This window comes from Lissotriton helveticus, chromosome 10 (assembly GCF_964261635.1).
Source record: "Lissotriton helveticus chromosome 10, aLisHel1.1, whole genome shotgun sequence".
In the NCBI taxonomy this organism is placed as follows: Eukaryota; Metazoa; Chordata; class Amphibia; order Caudata; family Salamandridae; genus Lissotriton; species Lissotriton helveticus.
In genome coordinates, this window is record NC_136071.1 from 39,070,148 (window position 1) to 39,088,379 (window position 18,232).

Consider the following 18,232-nt stretch of genomic DNA (forward strand, 5'->3'; position numbering starts at 1 on the left):
TCAACGTTCCCTCCCCTCCCCAGAAACCATCCACTTTTGAGATGCCAATCATATTGCCGCGCCTGTGGCTCAACAGTCTTTGGAGCTCTGCCAACCCACCTAAGTCTGAATGCGATGTCTCCAGTGCTGATCGACCAGCTGATCTCATTCCAGGAGAGTATTCTAAGATAGGTGCCCCTGGCTACTTGTTGAGAACCCATCTGTACCACTGTCTCTGACTAATCCGAGTGTTCCTAATTCCCGCATTTGCCACTTTAATCCCACTCCCACTATAGAAGCTGCAGCTCCCTTCAACTGTCCCCTCCCAACCCCCCTTCCCTGCCACCTCATGCTGCAAGTATTGAATGAAACATCCCTCAATGCTCAAGGCACCCGTTGCCCCCCCCCCCACACTTTGGCTTTTGTTGTAGCACCATAACTCGTCCAGTAGGAGTTATGGTCCCTGCTGATTAAGACTCCATCCAGAGCACAGCCATCCTGCTCATATCACAACCCTGCAGCCCTGAACCCCAGCGGGGTCCCATAGGCATCCCCCATCAGGTGGCCCATCAGGCGACCTTATTTTTTGTCATTGTGTGACCATCGAGAGGTCCACTTTCTCAACGTCTGCACTGGAGCTAGTCGATCCATCTTCAGATAGCCCCAGATTCCAAGCAAAGGCCACAGAGGGCTGCAGGAGGCCACATTGTAGCTCCACGACCTTCTTGTCCTTGTCTCTCCTTTCGTGCCTCAGCCTTGGTGGGGTCACCCTTGAGCCCCGACGTGGACGCTGTTGTGGCTGTTGAGTCTGCACCAGGGGAGCTCTCTTCAGCATGGCCCTGCGACATTAGGTGGCCCTGCCTCGCCAGCAAGTCCCACACCTCCTTTGCCTCCCTGAAGAAATGAACTGATGTGCCCACTATCACCCAGACATGGTCAGAAACAGAAAGGCATATTTGAAGTTGGGATGCCACAGATGCTTCTTGACAAACAAAAAGGACTCACATTTATGTTGGACTGAAGTCGAATAATCTGAGTAGATACTCATTGGGCTGTCCTCAACCAGCCAGGTCACATGAACGGGTGCAAAGTGTAGGATGTTGTCCCTAAAATTTAGCAAGCCAGCTACTATTAGTCTGGTTATCATTCCAGGTGCCGGGGACCGATCCAAAACCCTATGCACCCTCTCCACAGAGAACAATGTTGTCACCCTTCCCCCTAGTCCTCGGAAGACAGCCATTGCTCTACAAAGAGTTACCTCAAGGGTCCCTCAGCCCAATATGTGACCCCCACCAAATGCATATTGTTAAGGCAGGTGTGCCCCTCAGTCTCTTCCACCTTGGCTGATAGGACTTTTATCTCCCTCTGCAGCCTGATCAACCTGTTCTCATGGTCCATCACAGCTGGTTGGAGCTGGGCCATAGTCGACTCTGCATCAGTGACCCTATCGGCCAGGGTAAATAGATCCACATCAATCACCACTGCCTCTATTTTATGCCCTGGTACCTCTGGTACCTCTTTCATGTCTAGGATGGCTGCCAGGATCATGGCTGTGTGGGCTTCAAGTCCATTATGGCTCCAACCTGAGCGTGGCCCTCCATGGCCTCCTTCAGTGGCATGGTGCCCCCCCCCCCCCACTGTTTATTGTGCACCTTTGTAGGGGCCAGCAGGGCCATGATTACCCACCGGCTCCCTCACCAGCAGCCATATGTCCAAATGGCCATTTGCGTGGCCTTGCAACCCGGGCTCGATGGGGGAGGGACTCATTGTCAAGTCACTTCTAGCCCCACTGAGGGCCCGCTTCTCCGCCTGGCGCACCAACAGCTCTAGTAGGGATCTGAGCTGCCGATGTCTCTGCAGGGCCCACTCTTTGGCCTCGCTACACCAGAAGAGGAGTGGTGATTTCCGATGCCATGGGCCCCAGCCGGCCACAGAGGCATTGCGTCTCATAGTTGTACCCACCCCCAGGCAAACTCAGCTCCCAAGGATACTCACACCCTAGCAGGCCTGTGCCGTCGGAGCATCAGGCTATGTGTCAAACTCCATTGATGCATTGGCCACTTACCTGCACGAGGCTCCTCTAATCAAAAGTTCCTACATGCCCAGCTGTCTGGCTAAGGGTACAAACTAGAGTGCCCTTCCTATTATCAGAATCTTTTTGGCAATTCATAAAAGTAAGTGGCGGCGCATTGCTTTAATCATGGACTGTTATGATAGTTTGTTCTCCTAGAGGGGAATTTCTTTTTAATATATTTTAAGAATTCTCAGCTCTGCTTTTCAACATTGCTATTGCATAGTGTGGCAGTTAGATTCTTATCACATATTGTTTGTATAATCACAGTGTTATAGCAAGAAAGTCATTTTGTGTACCAGTAGCTCTATTTTTATGTGTGCATAGGTGCCTGTTTCACATAAACAGTATGTTTAAAAATATTTTTTAACTTACTGATTCCTCAACTTGTCTCTTGTAGGCTTTGACCTTTAATTGCAATTTGTCTGCTAGGTCCTGGAGTCTTAGGACATTTTTCTTATCTTCTTCAGACTTTAAGCGAAAGGAAAATACACATCATCAGTGCAGTCTTTGGTTGTACTTTAAATGACCACTGTCTGGTACACTTAGAAACAAATGTTAACTATGATGTAGAAGATGTTTACTTTGATGAGAACATCAATATGGGTGAGGATGTACAGTAATTAGGTGCAAAGAAATCTAGAGAAATTGTAGTGTTTAGATTTCTGATAGTATTATGCTGATATGCATGTTCTGCATGTTCTGCATGTTCTGCATGTACTTGGGTGTTGCAAAACTTTCAGTAAGGTTATCAAAGACACATAAAGATGGTAGACTATAATAGCTTCTGAGACACATTGGACATGTCTTCTGGTGTGAGCAGATGTAGTTGTCCAAGGCACCTTAAGTGAACCGAGGACTTAGAGAGGCTGTACTTAAAAAGTAGTACTTTTTACATTATAAAAGCATTACTCAGAGGAGCTAAAAGAAAAGCTAATCTGTAAAGGAAGGGAATGAGAGGTACAGTCAAGTTAAATTTCATGGAGAATAGCCAATTATGTATGAATATAACAATATCGTTATCAAAAAAGGGGGAAAATACCAGATGGGCTTTTGATACTAGGTCCAACGTACTTGCCCTGAACACAGTGAAACAAAAAATGGTATGCAGTTCCTAGGTGAAGTAATATTCACCACAATGTTTCAAGACAATATAGTGTTTCAAAGAATGGGAAGAAAACAGGGGTGGGATAGATTAGAGGAGAAGGGGAATTCCTCCTCTCAAAACTAGGGCTCTCATACACCGAGCAAGCTAGGTGTCATGCTTCATCGTATGAGCCTGCTCCTCGTTGGGCCGGCGCTGCAATGCCCAACGGGCACCCTTAAAGGGGCTCTTTGCCGGAGATCTTCTGTTCCTTGCCGTGAGGGTGCAGTGGGGGGGAGGGTCCTAGATAAGTGTAGATGAGTGTGGTGTGATTTTAAAATAGGTCAGGGATTCCTCTTGAAAACTTTATTCTGTTGGGTACCCTGCCTAAAGTAAAAAGCTAAGGGAGAAGTAATGTGTTCTGTTAACTATGTGACAGAATGTCTACTCTTCTCCAAGATGGTCGACATGTTTCTCACCTTGTGATTGTCAAAGTCAGATCAGTGGCGATTCTTCAGGACCTTGCATAAAACAATTAGTGAAAAAACATCCTATCTACATATAGAAAAGTGGTAAGTATAACAAATTCGAACAGCAAATGCACAAGTACCTGATATGTCAGTTCCTTAACTCGCCTCTCGTACTTGCGGACACCCTTAATGGCTTCTACCCCACGTTTCTGTTCAGCTTCCAGCTCGTTCTCCAGTTCATGGACCTGAAGTTGGAATTGATATGGTTATATTATTCCCTCACTGACCCCTACCTCCAGACCCTAACAATTTGCACTCTCCTCTGTAACTCACTCTGCTCTCCAGTTTTTGGAGCTGCTTCTTCCCTCCTTTCATCGCGAGCTGCTCAGCCTCATCCAGGCGATGCTGCATGTCCTTCACGGTCTGCTCCAGGTTCTTCTTCATTCTCTCAAGATGGGCGCTTGTGTCTTGTTCCTTCTTCAGCTCCTCAGCCATCAAAGCAGCCTTCATGAAAGCATAAAAATGAGACTTACTATAGAACAAAACAGATTCTTTTGATTCACACTCTTCTAATGAATCAAATTAACTACAAATAGTCATAAAATCCACATAGGTACGGTGGGAGTAAGCAAAGGTTTTATGTGGCTGATCTTTTAAAATTTAATTTTTATTTTGTGCAATAACCAGTCACAAGTGTACATGTATATTGTTTTGTGATTATTCAAAATAAATATTTATGTAATTCCTTAGTTTCAATAAGGAACCTACATCGGTAATGGCCTTCTTGGCTTTTTCTTCAGCATTCCTGGATTCCTGGATGGCTTCCTCTACTTCGCTCTGGAGCTGGCTGCTGTCACTCTCAAGCTTCTTTTTGGTGTTGATCAAACTTGTATTCTTAAAAAGAAAGAAACATACATTCATTCATTCAAATCTTTATTTCGGTTAGACAAACCATAAAAGAATCATTTACATAAGAAACAATACAATCTCTAAAAACAAGTGGTACCAATAATAACAATTTCAGTTTCCAATTGATAGCAGGCCATAAAAAAGGGTCATGATAAACAATGCAGTATTTTTCTGAAGGGAGCTTAACAAAACCAGACAATTGCAATTCCTAATCCGCTATTATAATCAGTCAATCCCTAGTTCGCTAAATGCATGAAAAATACACCGCTTAAAAATTTGCAACGAATATAAATATTAATTAATATTAATATTAATAAATACCAGGTGCTAATATTGGTTAATATTATTAACGATGATAAAAAACATGTTAAAAGACAAATACAATTTTAGAAGGTATTTCATCAATTTCCTGTAACAAAATTTAGATGTGCAAATAACTCAATATCTTATCCACCACAAAACCAAAACCATGTCAACATCATTATCAATTTTTGTGTCAGATGCCTTATCCTACCACCTAAACTATTACAGTTTCAGACCTCGTCTTCTTCGTGCTATTGCTACAGCAAAAAGATATCGGCTTAAGCTAAATACAATGGTCTGTGTAGTATCAGCTTTAAACACTCTTTCTGCTTCCCTAATACGTCTGAATCCTAGGAGGCGACAAATGGGTTTTAGCCACTTCTTTCTACTATGTTGGTATGCTGGACAGAGAAATATAACATGGGCCTCATCCTCCCATGTGCCCATGTCGCACAGCTCGCATTTTTCAAGCAAATCATCTCCTATACGACCCTTGTTACATGCCCATTTTGAAGTGTTAGCTTTATTGTGGAGAATGCCATAACGGAACTTTAAATACAATGTTTTTGGCAAATTTGGCAACATTTCGTCCATAAGGCTTTCAAAGCTACTTTCACTTTTTACTTCAAGAAATTTGAGGGTCAATACTCCAGTTTTTGAATTATATATTGTAGAATTTAGGACAGAATCCCAGAACCTTTCCCGCAGTAGCTTTTTGCTAGTTCGGTTCAAAGATCCTGGGTCTGTCCAATAATGGTATAACCTCAATTTGGAGAACCAGTTCTCGATATGGACCAACCACAGCAGCCGAGTTGTGTTCCTTATTACCATAATTTCTTTTAATGCTTCTCTGTAGTCAATTAATTCATCCGTTGCCCACAGACAAATCCAATATAATAATGGACGTAAGATGGCATGATCATCAGAGCCATGTATATTTAGATCAAGGAAGAGTGGGGTAAGGGGTGTGCGACGTGGTACTGATAATAGTTGTCTACAAAAATTATTTTCGTGCACTGAAAAGGCATTTTTAGCAGCTTGGCCCCATAATTCTGCTCCATAAAGTGTGGCAGATTGAGCCTTGTACTTAAACAGCTCAATTGCGGGGGATACGGCTCTAGAATAACTGTTCCTGTGCCTTCTGACTATGGGGGCTAGGTTTTGTATCAGAATTGTTTTAGATTTTTCAATTTGTGGATTCCAGTTCATTTTTACATCCAAAGTAATACCCAGATAATTAAAACTCTGCACATGCTCGATCATTTCATCATTAACAGTGATTAATTTTTTTAAACTCTTATGGGGACTAATTGCCATGAGCTTTGTTTTGGACGAATTAATCTCCAACTTCTTATCCACACAATAGGATTGAAATTTATCAAGCAAATTCTGCAATACATTCAACATTAATCTGTGAGCAACTGGAAAACCACCAAGTTCATGATTGGTTTCAAACCACACTATACCTGACAGGAATGTCATGTGCTATGTTCTCTTTGCACCCGTTATAAGACCCCATTTTTCGTAATAGGATATTTATACATCATGAAATGTAGGCCCGAAAAAAAGGTTCTACCTGAGAATGGAGGAGTTGCAAACGTTCACTGGCATCAAGAAGTTCTTGTTCAGCAGATTTACGAGATCGTTCTGTCTGTTCGAGAGCAACTCTTAGCTCTTCAATTTCTGCCTGCTGCAGATTGTTTCTACGTTCAATGACAGCCACCTGCTCCTTCAGGTCTTCTTGTCCCCTAGTAGCATCATCAAGATGTAATTGGGCATCCTATAAAAAATAACCATGTTATGACTTAGCTATCTTTACCCAAAAGGAAAGGTAGAACCCCACTTGTCTCCGGTTATTATCAAAGTACCTTGAGTTGACCTTGTATGTTTCTGAGCTGCTTCTGTGCTTCTGCAGCCTGGCGGTTGGCATGGCTGAGCTGAATCTCTATTTCATTAAGATCTCCTTCCATTTTCTTCTTTACCCTCAGGGCATCATTCCTGCTTCTGATCTCAGAATCCAGTGTGCTCTGCAGAGAATCTACAGCTCTCTGGTTGTTCCTCTTCAACTGTTCGATCTCCTCATCTTTTTCTGCAATCTTTCTGTCAACCTCGGATTTCACCTGGTTCAGCTCAAGTTGTATTCGCAGGATCTTAGCTTCTTCATGTTCCAATGATCCCTTTTATAACATACAAATACAGTTAGAAGACCATTTAATCATTGCTCAGACTCACCAATTCAACTGAATTGTTTTATTGTTATTAACATGTCTCTTGTACGTACCTCTGCTTCTTCCAGGGCTGTTTGGAAGTCACTCTTTTCTTGCTCAACCTGTTTTTTTGCTTTTTCCAGTTCATGAATAGACTTTCCAGTTTCTCCAATCTGTTCAGTAAGATCTGAGATCTCCTCTGGAAAGGATATAGATATACAATGAATGTAGCAAATTTCTAACGAAATATGTATTAACCTTTGAATAAGGGATATAAAAGACATCTTTAATTAGATTAATTTGTATGAGAGATTGCTGTGCTGACTTTCCCCTACATACAATTTGTTAATTAATCATTTCTCTTTGTATATCCAAACTGAAATTGTTTGTGCTTTGAGATTTTCAACTGATTTCTAGGCCATTATAAATAGTTTGACGTTTCTCATCTGTAGTTTTGATAAGTAGCCTTCTGTAAATAGTTTGGGTTGTCAAGTGGTCTCCAGCAAACTAGTGGCTTTTTATCCATGCTTATTTTACACTATCTCTAATTAACTTTCAACCCAGTGTCTTTTTACAGGCTTACTTTACACTCTCTCTAGTTAACCTTCCATTATTTAGCTTATCACAAACATATTCTTTTGATTCATTTCTGCTTCAAATAATACAGTCAACTGTGCACAAGCCTTAGAGTCGCTAGCCTCTTATTCTGCCTTAAAAGTTTACTCTTTGTTGAAATCACTGCCGACTGAATGTACTTCATTCAACCATGGACTTGCCCTTTAAATGTTCCACAACAATTTTCAGAAAAGTCTCTGAAATTTCATAGAGAGAGTTTGTTACAATGGCAGCCAGTCTGACTTAGAAGCATCTTTCATTGCTTACTTGGATGAATAAAAAATGTTGGGCAGTTTTCTATCACAATTCTAGAACAGACTCAAACCAAAGATAGCATCATTGATGATTAAAAGAAACTTAAGTGCGATACATCTATAGTTCAGGTGTTGCTATTTCTCAAATGAACAATAATGTTACTATCGAAAAAAGATTTTGTATTTTAAAACCGGCATCTTAATCCCTTATAAATCACAAATATTTTTGGCCATTATGTTAACTAAATTTTAGTGAGAGATTAAGCTTGGCGAAATTGTAAACAGCTAAAATGTATTTGTATCTTGGGTAACCTGAGCTTCATTAGCATATACTGAGAAACTTACGTTGCAGGTTCTTGTTTTCACGTTTAAAGGTTTCAAGGTGATCCAGAGACTCCTCATAAGCATTCTTCATCTTGAACAGTTCAGTACTCAAGGAGCGGGTATCCTTCAGCGTGGCTTCTAATTCAGCCTGGCCTTCCTCATACTTTTGTTTCCAGTCTGCAAGAACCTGTTAAAAAATTATGCAGCACACTTAGTAAAACTGCACAAAGTACATCAAGTGCTCTCTATGAATCTTTGTGTCAAGTGTTACCTTATCGAAGTTCCTCTGTTTCTTGTCAAGAGCTGCAGCAGCACTGTTAGCTCTCTCAACATCGATCATGAAGTCCTCTACTTCAGACTGTAGTCTCTGCTTGGTCTTTTCCAGAGATGCACACTTGGAGTTCACAGCTTCAACCTGTTCCTCAGCTTCCTGAAGTCTCTGAGCCAGCTTTTTCCTAGATATTTGCAAGAACCAGATTAGTATACAGTGGAAATAACTCAACTATTTCACATCAACATATATTGGCTTATTGAACTCAGCATACTTGGCCTCTTCCAGTTCCTCTGTCCGCTGAATGGCATCAGTTTCATACTTGGTCCTCCACTGGGCAACTTCCCCATTGGCTTTCGACAGAGCACGCTGGAGCTCTGCCTTAGCTTCTTGTTCTTCTTCATATTGCTCACGGAGCAAATCACAATCATGCCGAGCAGATTGCAACGCGTGTGCCAAGGCATTTTTTGCCTGTAAGTAGACCAAAATGTAAATGCACCATCATAGTATTAATATTGTATGACACAGCATTTCAGTATGAAAGAGTAGAAGTGTGGTGCTGTTTTTGAATGACATTTGTTCAACAATAAGTGTGCATTATTTTGTTAGGTTATGTGGAATTGTAGAGCGCACTATCACCCAGGAGGGTATCCTAGTGCTAATTTTTTTTTCTGGTGATTTATAGAGCGCCTGAATTGCCCCACATGGGGTATCACCGCGCTGCTGACAGTAGAGGCAAGAGATCATAACAATTAAAACAGGAATGTCTTCAGTTTCTTCCTAAAACTGAAGTAGTTGTGGGTGAGGCGTAGTGCCTCGGGTAGCTGATTCCACATTGTGGGCGCCAGGTGGGAGAAGGCTTTCCCTCCCCACTGGGTTTTCTTGAAGCGGGGAATGACCAAGAGGCCTTTGCTTTCTGAACGAAGCCTGCGCGAAGGAGTATATGTGGTCAATTTGTTGGATAAATATATAGGGCCAAGCTGATGGAGGCCTTTGAAGACTAAACAACACATTTTAAAATGGATGAGTTTACTAATGGGGAGCCAGCGTAATTTGCGAAGGAGGGGGAAAGAAGGAGTGCGACGAGGGGCGTTGGTAACCAAGCGAGCTGCAGGCGTGAGCCTAGCCAAACCTAAGGCCTAGAGGGGACTATTCGAAAAGCCAGGTCTTCAGCTTCCTGTAGAGTTCAAAAAGTGGGGAGCAGGCTCTTAAGTGTAGTAGCTTGTTGTCCCACGCTTTAGGGTCGATGTAAGAGAGGGCTTGACTGCCAGGTCTGCTTTCCCTATAAGTAGGATGTATGCAAGTAGGGGAGCGGATGTGTTTGGCAGGTTTGTGAAAGCAAATGCGATTGTTGTCGTTGGTGTAGGAGAGGACGTTGATGTTGTCAGAGTGGATGTTGCTGGCTAGAGGGATCGTGTATGCCTTGAAGAGGGTCGGGCTCAGGTAGGATCCTTGCACAACTTACCAGATGAGGTTGCTTGCATTCGAGGTGGTATGATTGCAGGCTGACTGACTAGGCACTTCAAGAGAAGAAAGAGCAGAACCATAGTAGTGTGTTTCTTTGGATCCTGATGTCAAATGGGTGTTGGATAAAAATGGTGTGGGAGACTGTGTCAAATGCTGCAGAAATGTCCAGACTCATGTGGTCCAGACTCATGCGGATCATGTATCAAGGAGCAGTCATATAGAGCAATGTATTTCTGTATGTGATGATCTGGCGTGACAGAAGTATATGTAAACAAACTTAAATACTTCAAATATCAGTGACTTGATATGATTTTTTTCATAGGCCACTATTTGTTTTTAAAAAAAAGTCATTATGTTGAGCTCAGGCTTAAGAGAGGTTTTAACGAAATATGGACTCAGACAGCAGTGACTATGCCTATATTGATTTGCTAATGTGCCTTTACTGTAATTGTGAGCTTTTGCTTATCCTAGGTGTACAGATTACTATCATGCCTCCATTAACTTGAGGAGATCATACTGCTCAAATACCCTCAGCTGTGTGAATTTGAGAGAACTAAGATATGCGGCCAAGTTGCTTATGCCTTAATGCATTTCGGTATACCCTGTTACAGAACAGTATAATTTCCTAAAAATGTCAATAACCTATGGGTTCTTGTCCTGGCACCAGTTTTTATCCCTAAAAGGTTTTCCTGTCACCACCTCTCTTAACCTGATCTGTCATCAAGCACTGGCCGGCTTGTGTTTCCAGGTAGAAAGTTTGAAAGACTTCGGCCAGTGGTGTCAGAGATCTTTCTCCCAGGGTATATCAGTTGTTGACTAATTTTGTATGTTTTCTACCTGAACTGAGAGCCCTTTGAAGCCACTTCACTTCGCTGTCATACAAGAATCAGACAAACTCATCCACTCTATTTGGGTTGGCTTCCATAACTGCACGAAAACGTAGTTTGCATGCCTGAACTGACGCGGATGAAAAGGCGGTGATGCTTTGAAAGGGACGTATGCATGTTCTTGAGCACTATTAATATTGTGTCTAAGATCCCCTTATGCTACTATTCCCATAAAATGCATCTCATTCATTTCAAATGCTGTTTCTGTCAGCAAACTGTGGTCTTCAATATTCTGTGAAGACATTTGCTTGGGACAGAGTTTTAAAAGTCGAAAATAAGGTACCTTTGTTTCCTCTTCCAGCTGTCTCTTCAGCTCTTCTGTCTGCTGAGTGAAGGCTTGTTTGCCTCTAGAGAGTTGGGAGATCAACGATTCCTTTTCTTCCAGCTGGCGAGAGAGTTCACCTTTAACAAACAAGCAAGTCATATAAGTACCTTTCATGTAATTTTTTATTCCTTTCCTGACATATTGGTGTTTCTTCTTGGGAATCCTTTCCTGAGGTTGTGCATATGTAGTGATTATCACCTCACACCAAGAGTGTGAAACTTTGTTTGAAGAATCCACAATCATAAGGAATGCATTACATTAAAGAAAATTGTGAGGTGCTTTGAGAAGAATGCAATCAGTCATGCATAGTGAAACTGGGTATCCATATTGCTAAATACTCCTTTACGAATCTTGTAAGGATTACTCTATAACTTTAAGGATATGTGTAATAGATCAACAAACATTTGTGTTAAAATTCGTACCATTTTCCGTCTGGAAGCGTGCCTTCTGAGTGGTGAGGTCATTAATAAGACGCTGATGCTCGTCGTCTTTAGCTTTAACCTCACTGAGTTGGTCTTCTAAAAGCCGACTAACCTTCTCAAGGTTGGCCTTTAAAAAAAGATTGTATTTGCATTATAATCCACAACTGAATTAACTTTCATTATCAGAAGAATGAATTCTAATGCCTCACCTTAGACTTGGAAACATTCTCCATGTTGCTGGCAAGGTCATCGATTTCCATTTTGTATTCACTCTTTTCTTTCTCCAGCTTTTGTTTCACCCGCTGCAGATTGTCGATCTGTTCCCCAAGTTCTGCAACGCTGTCGGCATGCTTCTTGCGAAAGGCAGCAGCAGTTGCTTCATGCTGTAGAGTGGACTCTTCTAGATCTCGCCTCATTTTCTGGAACTCTGCTTCACGCTTCTTGTTCATTTCAATCTGGGCTGAAGTGGCTCCACCAGCTTCTTCCAGTCTTTCACTGATTTCTTCAAGTTCCCTGGAGAGATCAGCCCTCAGTTTCTCAACCTTTGCCCGAGCTGCACGCTCAGCTTCAATTTCCTCTTCCAGTTCTTCAATACGAGCCTCAAATATTAAAATATTAAATCCTATAAATGGCATTCTAATGATAACAATATGCATTTCTGCCATGCTAGTTAACTTAATGAAGTACATCTATTAAATGTAAGTACCTGAAGCTCTTTGATTTTTTTCTGCAGCTGGGCTCCAAGAGATTGTTCATCTTCAATCTTGCTCTGAAATTGATTGATTTCAAAGTCTTTCCTGTTTTTGTGGAAAATGTGGTGTTATTTTCAAGTAATTTATAGAAGCGTAGGATTTTGTCAGTAGAGCTTTGAGTCTATTGGTTTGAACATATCAAAATTTACTTTATTAACACAAAATAAAATACAAAATAAGAAAATAATAATAATACAATAAAACACTATATAACTTCAGCGCATATAAATCTAATTGATGCTTGCTTCAACAATCACCCACTAACCCTGCTTCTGCTTTGCCCTTGCCTCCTGTGCTCTGTGGCAGCCTGGCAGCTATTGTCTTGCCTCCTTTACTTCTTTGGTGCCTTCACTGAATTCTTTCTCACCATGCAGTCTTTGGGCCACATCCTTTCACCCTGTGTAGTCTATAGCTCTCTCCTCCTTCTGATCTGCCACTCCCTTTTCTTTCTTTGTGCCATGTGTGCCAGGTTAGCCCTCATTACATACAGACTGGTAATGACGCTGTAAATTTCAGGTCCAGTAGCTACAGTTACAAACCTTAATATTACCCCATTACAGGCTGGACACTGATTATCCACGTAGAAATGGGTAAAACCAGGTAAATTTGATTTACCACACCTATACCCCTGTTTATTATTTACTCCTTACCGCATTTTTGCCAAGGAATTCCAGCTTCTTTGACCAGCTGAAGTCCTTAAGGGGAGATGTCAGTGCCCTTGGTATTACCATGTTACTCGTAAGCCCAATGGTCTTGGTAACTCATGTTACCGGGCCCATCAGAACTTACGAACAATATGAATAAGTGCCATTGTGTCAGTGGTAGCATGTTGTATTTGTCCCAGCACCTCTGCTTATCTGCCTATCCTCATCTCTTTTCCCCCACCCTTATTCCTCTTCCGAAACTTCCCGCATGATGTTTCGCTGGCCACAGATTGATTATATTGTGGTCCCCCTACCCCTCGCCTGCTGACGTCTTTTTTCTGCAGCCTCCACATAAATTGTTCTTTGCTTTTTTTTTTTTTACATTCTAACTGCAGCCATCATGTGTCGAAGAAATGAAAATCACACCTAATGAATTAGATGGCATTTTAAGGTACATGTATTGGATTGCAATCTACTTCACTACAGTGAAACTCATTTCTTGGAGTGTAATCCCTTGTACATTTCCAATGGTCACTATCTGTTCTTCTGGCATCTTGAACATTTCTAAAACAAATATATATATATTTAAGAAACATGAATTTAAACCACGTTCTTAGCCACAAGAGGACTATTCAATTAATTGAGACTGTTCTCAAAGGGGTGGGACTCACACACCAACAAATTACATTTTCTTCATCGCCGAGATGTGATAATCACACCCAGTGAGACTGTTCTTCCAGGTGTGAGACACAGAAGGTTATCAGGATTCTGTCGCATCTTTAGGCCCTAATGCTACCCTTCTTTGTGCATGGAGCAAGCTGTTTTTGACTATGATTATTTATCAGTCAGCTGAGATCCATGGACTCCTCTTCTGGTGCCTTTCTTTCTCTTGTACTATCCTCTCTCTTCCCTGGAGTGGGCTTTCCCTTCTGGTGTTTGTTTTTTTGCCCTGTGTTCTGTGCCCTGTGTAACCTGTCATCCATCTCAGTAAGTGCCCTCTTTTTGTCCGTGGCAGACCTCTGCCTCCCGAGTCCGGACTTGTTTTGTTGGAAACAGACACATTTAAAGACACACAAGAAATGTAAATTAATAACTATGTATACTTTTCAATAATGAGGTACTCTCGAAATTGATGTCTTCTAAATATATACATTTGTTTTGAAAGTTGCCAGTAACAACAATTCGTTTTTTAGTAAAACAATTTATAAAAAAGTTACAAATATTCATCATTGAAACTGAAACAAAAACATGTTTTTAGGAATGAGGTTTTCTCTATTGACACTAACTTCTTCAGTTTTTCATCGCTTTGCTGCTTATCATTCTCAAGATCCATCGTTGTTTCCTGGGACAGCTTTAGGTCACCCTCAAGCTTCCTCTTGGCCCTCTCTAGGTCCATGCGAAGTTTCTTCTCTTGTTCCAAGGAGCCTTCAAGCTGTTAATGTTAAACATATCAGTTAATTAATGCTATTCAAAAAGATTTCTTATCTTTAATACTAATTACTGATGAAAATGTCCACTCAACTGGAGAGTTTTGAAAGAGCTACACCTGTTATTGGTAAATTCGATGTACTGGTTCAGCATTATAACAAGAAATGTGTTGAGGTTTTCTCTATTATTTCTCTTTTCATGGACACTTACATCATCTACTTGCTGTTCCAGCTTGGTTTTGGCTTTGGTCAGAGTGCTGACTTTGTCTTCCTCTGCCTGTAGGTCATCCAGGGTCTGCTGATGGGCCTCCTGGAGTGCTTTCTTCTCCTTGGAAACCTTTGCAATGTTTTCATCAAGTACTGCCATTTCCTCTGTGAGGTTTTTTACCTAAATCACACAGATGAGTAGCTGTCATTTTAATTATTCTTCAATTTACTATGTTGATGTTTAGATTTAAATCGAACTTCATCACATTACCTTATTCTCCGTGGCATGCTTTTCCTTCTCTACTTTGGCAAGAGTAAGCTCAAGGTCATCAATGTCTTTCTTCAGCTCAGAGCATTCGTCCTCCAGTTTCCTCTTCTTGGCTGTCAGCTCAGCATTACTTTCCTCTTCGTCTTCAAGTCTTTCTGTCAACTCTTTCACTTTACCTTCCAGTTGGATTTTATTTTTAATTAGACCTTCACATCTTTCTTCTGCGTCTGCCATGTTTTCACTTTCCTAATTGAATATTACAATAAAGTATGTTTAATTAATTTTTGTTTATAAAAACGTACCTAGTCATTCTTGAAATTTATGAAATTTCACCTACCGACTGAACTTGTAATGCAAGATCATTTTTCTCCTGCATAAGGGAAACCATTTTCTCCTCCAGTTCCTTCTTCCTTGCTTCAGATTTGACCAGAGCTTCTTTTGTCTTTTCAAACTCTTCTTTCATGTTTGCCATTTCCTTTTCTGTTTCCGCACTCTGCAGAAGAGGCTTTATCTTAAAGTAAAGCTTCATCCATGGCCAGGTTTTGACATTCATGAATGACCTGATATTGTACTGGATGGTCATTATGGCTTCTCTGTTCGGGGTTGAAATAAAGAAGAAGTTAAAAAAGGACCCATTTGGATTAATAATATAAGTTGCACTGATGAATCAGTTCTGATAAAAACCTTCTTTCCATCATCTTCTTGAATTCTACTCTCATGAGGAACCCTCTGCAAGCCGCCTGTGTGCGTGTGATGAGCTCTGACAGCTTTTCATCTCTCATTTCTTCAAGACCACCCAGGAGACCAGCTTTGAAGAACACCTTTGATGAATAAAGTGAATGAGAAAAGTTCTTCTTCCAATATCATCAGCTTCCATTTTATGAAGTGATTACATAATTCCCTACCTTTGTATGTCCAAGCTTGTACTGAGTGTGGTCAATATCTATGGAACCCAACAGTTTTTCACATGCCTTCTTGCTGTCAATAAATGCGCCCTCTGGAATCGCACTTGCATTGAGCACTTTGTACCTTAAATAAATTATGTAAAAACATAGTTTTGTGGTAATAACATCAGGTTTATTTAAAGTATTTAAAATATGAATTTGATAAATGGAAAGCTCATACAAATATTATCTTACATATTTATGAGAAAGAAGTCCTGTGTATGAGTTTGCTTTCTCTCACTTCGTCAGTGCATATCCTTGTTTTTCCATGAGTCATAAAACAATTATGCTAACTCTTAACTAAAAATGTTTCATATACATTTCTATGCTTGTAATGTAACTATGCACTGTGCAATTGTTTAGTTATGGTTTAAGATGTATTAAACTGTTTTGTGCAGTCTCTTTACCTTTGCTTAAAATCACCATAGAGGATCCTGCTTGGGAATCCCTTTCTGCAAATTCTGATGCCTTCTAAGACACCATTACATCTCAACTGATGGATCAGCAGATGATTGTCCATTACACCTAAAGGCAGACAATAGAGCTCATATCAGTTCACTTAATGCTCACAAGCAACACAGTGATAGTCAAATACTGTACGAATGGGTAGTCATTAAAGAGACACTACCTGGAGTCTTTGTCTCATTAGGAATCAGGCAACGTACAAAGTGGGGATGAGTGCTCCTCAGGTTAGTCATCAGCTTGCCCAGATTTTCCTGTAGTAGTAGTGATATACGTGTATTTAAAATTATGCAAATATTTTAGTCAATGCCTCACAAATTTGATGCAACAATTAATTCTGAAGACGTATTGTCCTGTATTGTGTACCAAAAGGCTATTTGTACAGCAGAAATATAAATGTATGTGTACTACTCACTCTGAACAAAGCGGACACCGTCTGGAAAGACCCACCCTTCTTCTTCTTTCCACTCTTTCCACCAGCAGCAGCTGCTTCTATAAGTTGAACATAGCAAAACAACTCCATCATCAGGCACTTGCTCAAAAGTGCGCACTTTGCATATTTTTCTTTATGTCTTTTTACATGTTATGTTACTGCAAAATATTTACCAGCCTCTGCAGCAGTTGCTGTGTAAAGCATGGACAATACTTTAAGGGATGCCTTCTGATACAGTTGGATGACAGAGTCATTCAATGGATCCTTGTTCTTCTCCAGCCAGCCAGTGATGTTGTAATCCACAGTACCAGCATAATGCACCAGGGAGAAGTGAGCTTCAGCCTTTCCTTTACCTGGCTTAGGTTTCTCAAAGTTCTTGCACTTGCCCAGATGTTGGTCATAGAGCTTGTTCTTGAAGGATGTGTCTGTAGACTTGGGGAACATGCACTCCTCTTCAAGGATGGAGAAAATACCCATGGGCTGAGAAGTATAAAGATTTCTGTGAGTCTTAAGCGTATTTGTTCATTATATATAGAAATCCACAAGTTGTTCACATAGACACCCACCTTTTCAATAAGCTCAATACAGGCAGCCAGATCCATGCCAAAGTCAATGAATTCCCAGTCAATGCCTTCCTTCTTGTATTCCTCTTGTTCCAAGACAAACATGTGGTGGTTGAAGAACTGTTGCAGTTTTTCATTGGTGAAGTTGATACACAGCTGTTCTAAGGTATTGAACTGAAACATAACACAGATTTTCTGTGATTAGATATATATTGTGATCAGAGTGTCAGCATGGTTTAAAACATCACCCACCAAAAGATCTGAAACTTACATCAAAAATCTCAAACCCTGCAATATCCAATACACCGATGTAGTATTGCCTGGCTTGCTTGGTGTCCAGCTGTTGGTTGATGCGTATCACCATCCATAAGAAGAGCTTTTCATAAATAGACTTGGAGAGTGCACCAATGGAATTATAGACCTTTTGGGGAAAAGATTAAATTAGTCAGCTTCAAGTAGTGTAGTGTGCCGTACATTGTTTATTTTCTGCATTTTTAAAAGATCCCAAAATGTTTGTTAGTCATACACAAAGAAGGAAAGGTTAAGGAGATTGCTTGCAGAGAGGCTGTGGTGTGAGCTCCTAAAGCTATACCGCTGTTTTCTTGAGAAAGTCCTCCACACCTATTGCTAGAAAATACCAGGTGCTGAATGGGCTAAGTAGTTTCATTTTTAACTTTTTGTTTTATTATCTGGCACATTGTAAGATAATACCTGTCCGGTTTATACATAAATAAGGCTCTTTTTCTCTCTGGAAGTTCAGCGGCAATCTTTGCAAGAAGATCTGCATGTAGGGGGTGGTTTTAGGGATGAATGATTTTCTTCTTCATTCTCAGGCTGGAGTAACAGCATGAATTTTATGGTCCTAGTTCCAGTTCCAAAATCAGTAAGGCAAGAAAAAAGAGTGTCTTCCAAAACAAAGTCACTATACACCTTCCCTAGACAAT

General features: G+C 40.8%; 1 protein-coding gene and 1 long non-coding RNA gene across 2 annotated transcripts in view; one reads left to right on the forward strand and one right to left on the reverse strand.

Annotated features, from left to right (window-relative positions):
* LOC144785854 (uncharacterized) overlaps window positions 1-18,232 on the forward strand; it is a 259,329-nt gene that overhangs the window by 225,658 nt on the left and 15,439 nt on the right. The window lies entirely within an intron of this gene.
* LOC144785852 (myosin-4-like) overlaps window positions 1-18,232 on the reverse strand; it is a 46,280-nt gene that overhangs the window by 4,766 nt on the left and 23,282 nt on the right. The window contains exons 13-38 of the mRNA XM_078664696.1: window positions 17,560-17,709; window positions 17,292-17,462; window positions 16,899-17,205; window positions 16,708-16,784; window positions 16,459-16,546; window positions 16,238-16,355; window positions 15,792-15,915; window positions 15,571-15,707; window positions 15,224-15,479; window positions 14,890-15,132; window positions 14,623-14,799; window positions 14,271-14,416; window positions 12,295-12,385; window positions 11,798-12,187; window positions 11,589-11,715; window positions 11,125-11,243; window positions 8,762-8,958; window positions 8,488-8,671; window positions 8,238-8,403; window positions 7,098-7,222; window positions 6,685-6,993; window positions 6,393-6,596; window positions 4,373-4,498; window positions 3,938-4,108; window positions 3,745-3,849; window positions 2,426-2,521 (exon numbers count right to left, since the gene is read on the reverse strand). Of these exons, the coding sequence (XP_078520822.1) occupies window positions 2,426-2,521; window positions 3,745-3,849; window positions 3,938-4,108; window positions 4,373-4,498; window positions 6,393-6,596; window positions 6,685-6,993; window positions 7,098-7,222; window positions 8,238-8,403; window positions 8,488-8,671; window positions 8,762-8,958; window positions 11,125-11,243; window positions 11,589-11,715; window positions 11,798-12,187; window positions 12,295-12,385; window positions 14,271-14,416; window positions 14,623-14,799; window positions 14,890-15,132; window positions 15,224-15,479; window positions 15,571-15,707; window positions 15,792-15,915; window positions 16,238-16,355; window positions 16,459-16,546; window positions 16,708-16,784; window positions 16,899-17,205; window positions 17,292-17,462; window positions 17,560-17,709 (4,404 nt within the window). The remainder of the gene's footprint in view (window positions 1-2,425; window positions 2,522-3,744; window positions 3,850-3,937; window positions 4,109-4,372; window positions 4,499-6,392; window positions 6,597-6,684; window positions 6,994-7,097; window positions 7,223-8,237; window positions 8,404-8,487; window positions 8,672-8,761; window positions 8,959-11,124; window positions 11,244-11,588; window positions 11,716-11,797; window positions 12,188-12,294; window positions 12,386-14,270; window positions 14,417-14,622; window positions 14,800-14,889; window positions 15,133-15,223; window positions 15,480-15,570; window positions 15,708-15,791; window positions 15,916-16,237; window positions 16,356-16,458; window positions 16,547-16,707; window positions 16,785-16,898; window positions 17,206-17,291; window positions 17,463-17,559; window positions 17,710-18,232) is intronic.